The 6,702-nt window shown below is 50.4% G+C and overlaps 1 protein-coding gene across 1 annotated transcript; it reads left to right on the top strand.

Moving 5' to 3' along the window:
• The first annotated feature begins 5,175 nt into the window (after positions 1-5,175).
• LOC139682279 (shematrin-like protein 1) lies at positions 5,176-5,643 on the top strand. The gene has a single exon (XM_071576461.1). It carries the CDS (start codon positions 5,176-5,178, stop codon positions 5,641-5,643), a length of 468 nt encoding a protein of 155 aa, XP_071432562.1.
• Positions 5,644-6,702: the final 1,059 nt, after the last annotated feature.

Below are 6,702 nucleotides of genomic sequence, written 5' to 3' on the forward strand. Positions count from 1 at the left end.
CCCCGCTCCAGCCCCTCAATCTCTTTCCTCAACTGAGGGGCCCAGAACTGAACACAACACTCAAGGTGTGGCCTCCCCAAGGCAGAGTCCAGGGGAAGGGTCACTGCCCTGGGCCTGCTGGCCACGCTAGTTTGGATCCAGGCCAGGATCCCATTGGCCTTCTTGGCCACCTGGGCACACTGGTGGCTCCTGTTGAGCTTCCTGTCCCTCAGTCCCCCCAGGTCCCTCTGCCTGGCTGCTCTCCAGCCACTCTGTGCCCAGCCTGGAGCGCTGCAGGGGTTGGGGTGGCCAAAGGGCAGGACCTGCACTTGGCCTGGTTGAACTTCATCCCATTGCAATCAGCCCATCCCTCAAGTCTCTCCAGGTCCCTCTGCAGAGCCCTCCTGCCTTCCAGCAGTTCAGTCCTCAGCACAAGAATGAAGGTGGGACTTTAGAAAATGTCTATTTGGTAAAACTCAACTTGAGCTCAGAAGAGGCTTCACCCAAACCCTTCCTCTCTGGCTGCCTCTGGGACATCCTTGTCTTTATTCGTGTTTCAGGCTGGATATTTGCAAAATAAAAGGCATCTCTGGTTTGAAACGCTGCCTCCTTTCGCAGTGTTGGGCTGATTATCGTGAAATTAATTATTACAAACAGCGAGTTAACGCGGCTGAAAGGGAGACAAAAACCTCCCCAAAAGTGCCAAGGGAACGATTTGAACAGATCAAAGGCAATTTGCTCTGCCGAGCTTTTGTGTTGCAAATGGTATTTGAGAGCTGCTCTTCCCATCCCAGCCTGGTTGGCACAGGAGGTTTGCTGGTCCTAAAACCCTTGGCAGGGCTGGAAAACTTTTCCTCATCCTCTTTAATTGTCAAATTTTCTCTCTAAGTCACAGGGAACAAGACCCAGGGAAGTGGGTGAGGCACCACCATGTTCCCATAACCAGATTTAATATCAATATTCCCAATTAAAGCCCAGGAGCTGAGGCTGGATGAGCAGGAGGGTGGCACAGCAGGGTGAGGTGCCCTGGGTGCCACATATTCTGGGAAATGCCCTGGCAGGCTCTTAAGAGCTGCTGTTCCCATCCCAGACTGGTTGGCACAGGAGGTTTGCAGATCCTAAAACCCTTGGCAGAGCTGGAAAACTTTTCCTCATCCTCTTTAAATGCCAAATTTGCTCCTTGGAGTCACAGGGAACAAGACCCAGTTTATTGGGTGAGGCACCACCATGTTCCCATATCCACATTTAATATCAATATTCCCAATTAAGGCCCAGGAGCTGAGGCTGGATGAGCAGGAGGGTGGCACAGCAGGGTGAGGTGCCCTGGGTGCCACATACTCTGGGAAATGCCCTGACAGGCTCTTAAGAGCTGCTCTTCCCATCCCACACTGGTTGAGAGAGGAGGTTGGCAGGTCCAGAAAAACTTAGCAGGGCTGGAAAGCTTTTCCTCATCCTCTTTAAATGTCTAATTTTCTCATTGAAGTCACAGGGAACAAGACCCAGTTTAGTGGGTGAGACACCACCATGTTCCCATATCCACATTTAATATCAATATTCCCAATTAAAGCCCAGGAGCTGAGGCTGGATGAGCAGGAGGGTGGCACAGCAGGGTGAGGTGCCCTGGGTGCCACATACTCTGGGAAATGCCCTGACAGGCTCTTAAGAGCTGCTCTTCCCATCCCAGACTGGTTGGCACAGGAGGTTTGCTGGTCCTAAAACCCTTGGCAGGGCAGGAAAATGTTTCCTTATCCTCTTTAAATGTCTAATTTGTTCCTTGGAGTCACAGGGAACAAGACCCAGGGAAGTGGGTGAGGCACCACCATGTTCCCATAACCAGATTTAATATCAATATTCCCAATTAAAGCCCAGGAGCTGAGGCTGGATGAGCAGGAGGGTGGCACAGCAGGGTGAGGTGCCCTGGGTGCCACATATTTTAGGAAATGCCCTGGCAGGATTTTGAGAGCTGCTCTTCCCATCCCAGCCTGGTTGGCACAGGAGGTTTGCAGATCCCAAAACCCTTGGCAGGGCAGGAAAATGTTTCCTTATCCTGTTTAATTGTCAAATTTGCACCTTGGAGTCAGAGGGAACAAGACCCAGTTTAGTGGGTGAGGCACCACCATGTTCCCATATCCACATTTAATATCAATATTCCCAATTAAAGCCCAGGAGCTGAGGCTGGATGAGCAGGAGGGTGGCACAGCAGGGTGAGGTGCCCTGGGTGCCACAAATTTTGGGAAATGCCCTGGCAGGCTCTTAAGAGCTGCTCTTCCCATCCCAGTGTAGTTGGTACAGAAGGTTGGCAGGTCCTGAAAAACTTAGCAGGGCAGGAAAGCTTTTCCTCATCCTCTTTAAATGTCTAATTTTCTCTCTAAGTCACAGGGAACAAGACCCAGTTTAGTGGGTGAGGCACCACCATGTTCCCATATCCACATTTAATATCAATATTCCCAATTAAAGCCCAGGAGCTGAGGCTGGATGAGCAGTAGGGTGGCACAGCAGGGTGAGGTGCCCTGGGTGCCACATACCGTGGGAAATGCCCTGACAGGCTCTTAAGAGCTGCTCTTCCCATCCCAGACTGGTTGGCACAGGAGGTTTGCTGGTCCTAAAACCCTTGGCAGGGCAGGAAAATGTTTCCTTATCCTCTTTAAATGTCTAATTTGTTCCTTGGAGTCACAGGGAACAAGACCCAGGGAAGTGGGTGAGGCACCACCATGTTCCTATAACCACATTTAATATCAATATTCCCAATTAAGGCCCAGGAGCTGAGGCTGGATGAGCAGGAGGGTGGCACAGCAGGGTGAGGTGCCCTGGGAAATGCCCTGGCAGGCAGGAGGGCCAGGCAGGGCAGGCAGAGGGCAGCTGCCTGTCTGCACATCTCCCCTCTCAGGCAGTTTGTCCTTCATTTCCTGAGCTACAAATTGACTTGGACACATGTTCTGAATTTAGAAACAAGCACATTCAGTGGAATTCATATTTTATGAGGCTCCTTTTAGGGGCATATTGTAAAAGAAATGACTAAACCTGATTCTTCCATTCTCTCCAATCTCTTAAAACCACCTAAGGAGTGGCAGGGAACATAAAAGGTCCTGCTCAGGCTGTGGAGGTTCAGGAGCCTCTGAACACCCCAGAATTTATCCTGTGCCAATGAGACATTTAGGGTTGGGAGATGGAATTTCCCAGGAGAGCTTTGCCATTATCCCTGACCCAGGTTTGGGGAGGAATCAAGTTAAATATTACAGACCTGGAGCTGCAGGAATGTGTCCCACCCTTGCTGTGGGAGAAGAGTCTTCCATCTTTATCCATCTTTTACTTCATTTTTCGTGGCACAAATCCCACCCAAAAAGGCTGAAAAGACAGAACTTTGAGAGCTCCAACTGCCATTCTCATATTTGCAGATATAGGCAGATATTTACATTTAAACTGTCCACTTAAAGCTCCCCCCTAGAAATGGAACATCCTCCAGCTGTTGGAATCATTTTAGTTAATAGTTTTAATCAACTTTTAATTGTTATGAGTAATCATAACTGATAGACACTAATTACAAATAATGTGTCACTCTTAAGTTGCTCTTAGCAGAGTTGGCATAAGGTGCTTTAGTGGGAAAAGAAGGGAAAAATTAAAGTTTGATAAAGTAACTCTGATCTGCTTCACTGAGCAAAGCCTGGGAGGGAAAGATGTGATGGTGGGTTGGACATCTGGAATGAAGATTTTATGGACCTCAAGGACATTTGGCAGAAGGCAGAAAATAAAGAAAATACTAACAAAAAACTCAGGATATTGGGAGGGAAAAGATACTGAAAATATGGAGTAATTAACATAAACAGCAAGAAATCCATGGCCAGTAGTGGAGAGAATACTAATTAATGAAAGAGAATTATGTCATTGAGAACCAATGGCCACTAATTTTTTGTTTGTTGATGATGCATAAAGAGGTGAAGAGGTTTTGTGTCAGGGTCTGGGTGGAGACTGGGATTCTCTCAGTGCCTCACACACCTCCTGGCCAGAATAAAGTAATGCCCAAACCACTAAAAAAGACACTGTTGGAGGGTTTTATTTTGGAGGATTTGGTAGCAAAGCCACAGCTGCCCTTCCAAAATAAAGGTGGGATTTGTGTGCTTGGCTATGTCCACATTAATAATGATGTTCTATGAGTTTGAGGGGGTGTTTGGGAGTGGCCCCACCCTCTCCCATGCTCTGGAGATGTCTGGGATGCTCCCAGAGCACCTTCCCCTCCAGATGTTGGACAGGAGCCAGTCCAAGCTCTCCAGAGCGTGAACAAAACACGAGTGATGGGACAACAAAGAGAGAATCCCTTCCCAGGCACATCTTCACCCCAACTAAGACACCGAAGGAGATGCCCCATGGGGGCCAAGTGACCACCTTTCACCTCCAGCCAGAGCTCAGAGCTCTGGAAATTCAAGCATGCAAAGTTTCTCCAGCCTATAAATCATCCCCCAGACATTTGTTTGGGGGAAATATACAGTTCCTGTCACAACCAGCCAGAGATAAAGTTGTAAGTGCTCAAACATGTGTCTAATCCCTTTAATAGATCTCTTGCTATTCATTTCAGCCCTTGCTTTGGCTTGGCCAGGCCCTGTCATTATTCCTGGGGATTAGATCTTCAAGGTGGTTTATCTGCTCCCTCCAAACACTTTGCATCTTTCAAGCTCTGGAGGGCACTGAGCATTCAGCACAGAGCAGCCCAACAGCCCTTGGAGAGGCTGAACTGGTGGGACATAAATCTGCCACCAGTCTGGTGAGGAGACAAATGGACTCAGGAGAAAGGGCAGAGAATTCTGTCCTGTCTTAGTTGGCAGTTCCAAGGCAGCTCCAGGCTGGGACAATTTGCTGAGTATTGGGAAGGGGAATTTTTGCAGTGTCTTTGTTGGATGGTTCTGGTTCTGGTTGAGGGGATTGAGGTGTCCAGGGAAGGGGCTGGAGCAGCAGAAGAGGCTGAGGGAGCTGAGGAGGCTCAACCTGGAGAAAAGGAGGCTCAGGGGGGACCTTCTGGCTCTGCAATCCCTGCCAGGAGGGGGGAGCCGGGGGGGTCGGGCTCTGCTCCAGGAACAGGGACAGGAGGAGAGGGCACGGCCTCAGGCTGGGCCAGGGCATGGGCAGGAGGGACATCAGGGGGAAGGAATTTCATCACCAAATGGGTTGTTGAGCATTGGAACAAACTGCCCTGGGAGGTTTGGAATGCCCAGCCCTGGAGGTGTCCAAGGAAGGACTGGACATGGCACTCAGTGCTCTGGGCTGGGGGACAAGGTGGGCATTGGGCACAAGGTGGGCACTGGGAACAAGGTGGGCACTGGGAACAAGGTGAGCATTGGGCACAAGGTGGGCACTGGGGACAAGGTGGGCACTGGGCACAGGGTGGGCATTGGGGACAAGGTGGGCAGTGGGGACAAGGTGGGCATTGGGGACAGGGTGGGCACTGGGGGCAAGGTGGGCACTGAGGACAAAGTGGGCATTGGGGATAGGGTGGGCATTGGGCACAAGGTGGGCACTGAGGACAAGGTGGGCATTGGGGACAGGGTGGGCACTGGGGACAAGGTGGGCAGTGGGGACAAGATGGGCATTGGGGACAGGGTGGGCATCAGACACAGGGTGGGCTTCATGACCTTGGAGGTGTTTTCCAACCTGAACAATTCTGTGATCCTGTGACAGTTCAGCAAAGAGCAGCGTTGACCTGAGAGCCCCCAGAACAAACCTGGTCACGTTTGTGCCCTTTTAATTGCCCTCCCTGGGCACACTGAAGGTCAAGTGGCCAAGTTGCCCTTCTGGTCTCATCACTGCTGGATATTTAAGAGACCACAGAGAGCAATGGAGGAGCTTCCATGTCCTTCCCAGAAGTTAATGGGCCCTGACTGTCTCATCCTGGTGCTGAGACACATCAGGTGCTTCAAGGCTGAGTTTGCAGCTGGCACCTCCCCATAGTCCTGGGGGTCCCCAGCCACCAGCAGGCTGTTCCTGCAGCTCAGCAGCCTCCAGGAGGACTGTCCTGCTCAACAGCCGTGACTCCCTGGGCAAGGAGGGATTTATGGCCATGAATTCTCCCACCTCAGCTCCATCTCATGCCCAGCAAAGGTGAGCAGTGGAAGGGAAGGGCAAAAAAGGGACATCACTAAGGACATCAGGATTGCAGCCACCTCACAGCACGTTCCAGGCTCTTTGGGGACAACCACGTGGGCTCCCAACCAGATGCTTCCAGCAAAATAACTGCATGGCATTAATGCACAGGCAGCTCAGCTCTTGGGGTTGGGTGGGGAGGGAGGACTGAGCTGGAGCCACTTGTCATGTCCCTTGTCCCACGCTCCGTGCCTTTGTTGGGATGCCAAAGCCAATCGGGAGGTGCTGAACCTCCTTGGCTTGTGTTCATTTCTGGTAAATAATGACCATTAGTATTCAGGGCAAAGACCTGCTGCTCAATATTCCCTGCCCCTGTAACAAAGCCAATCCATTCCACATGCAGAACACAGGAGTGCAACCTTTTGTTACTTGAGTTTCTTAAATTTTTATCTCAAAAATCGATGGAGGAATTGGAATTCCACATCTCATTTTAAAGGCAGGAGAAAAGGAGGCAGAACACGAGGGAAAATTATGAAAGAGGGGGAGAGGAAGGAAAAACAACACCCCAGGTCATCCTGATATGCTCATAAATTCTTTATCAATTTAATTACTGGGCATTCTATGCTTTGGTTTTAAAGCTCTGAATGAGGGCTG

Source organism: Pithys albifrons, chromosome 24, assembly GCF_047495875.1.
Source record: "Pithys albifrons albifrons isolate INPA30051 chromosome 24, PitAlb_v1, whole genome shotgun sequence".
Taxonomy (NCBI): Eukaryota; Metazoa; Chordata; class Aves; order Passeriformes; family Thamnophilidae; genus Pithys; species Pithys albifrons.

What these genes read in the sequence shown, in the direction of transcription:
- LOC139682279 (XM_071576461.1), top strand. Translation starts at nt 5,176, where the DNA reads ATGCCCAGCCCTGGAGGTGTCCAAGGAAGGACTGGACATGGCACTCAG.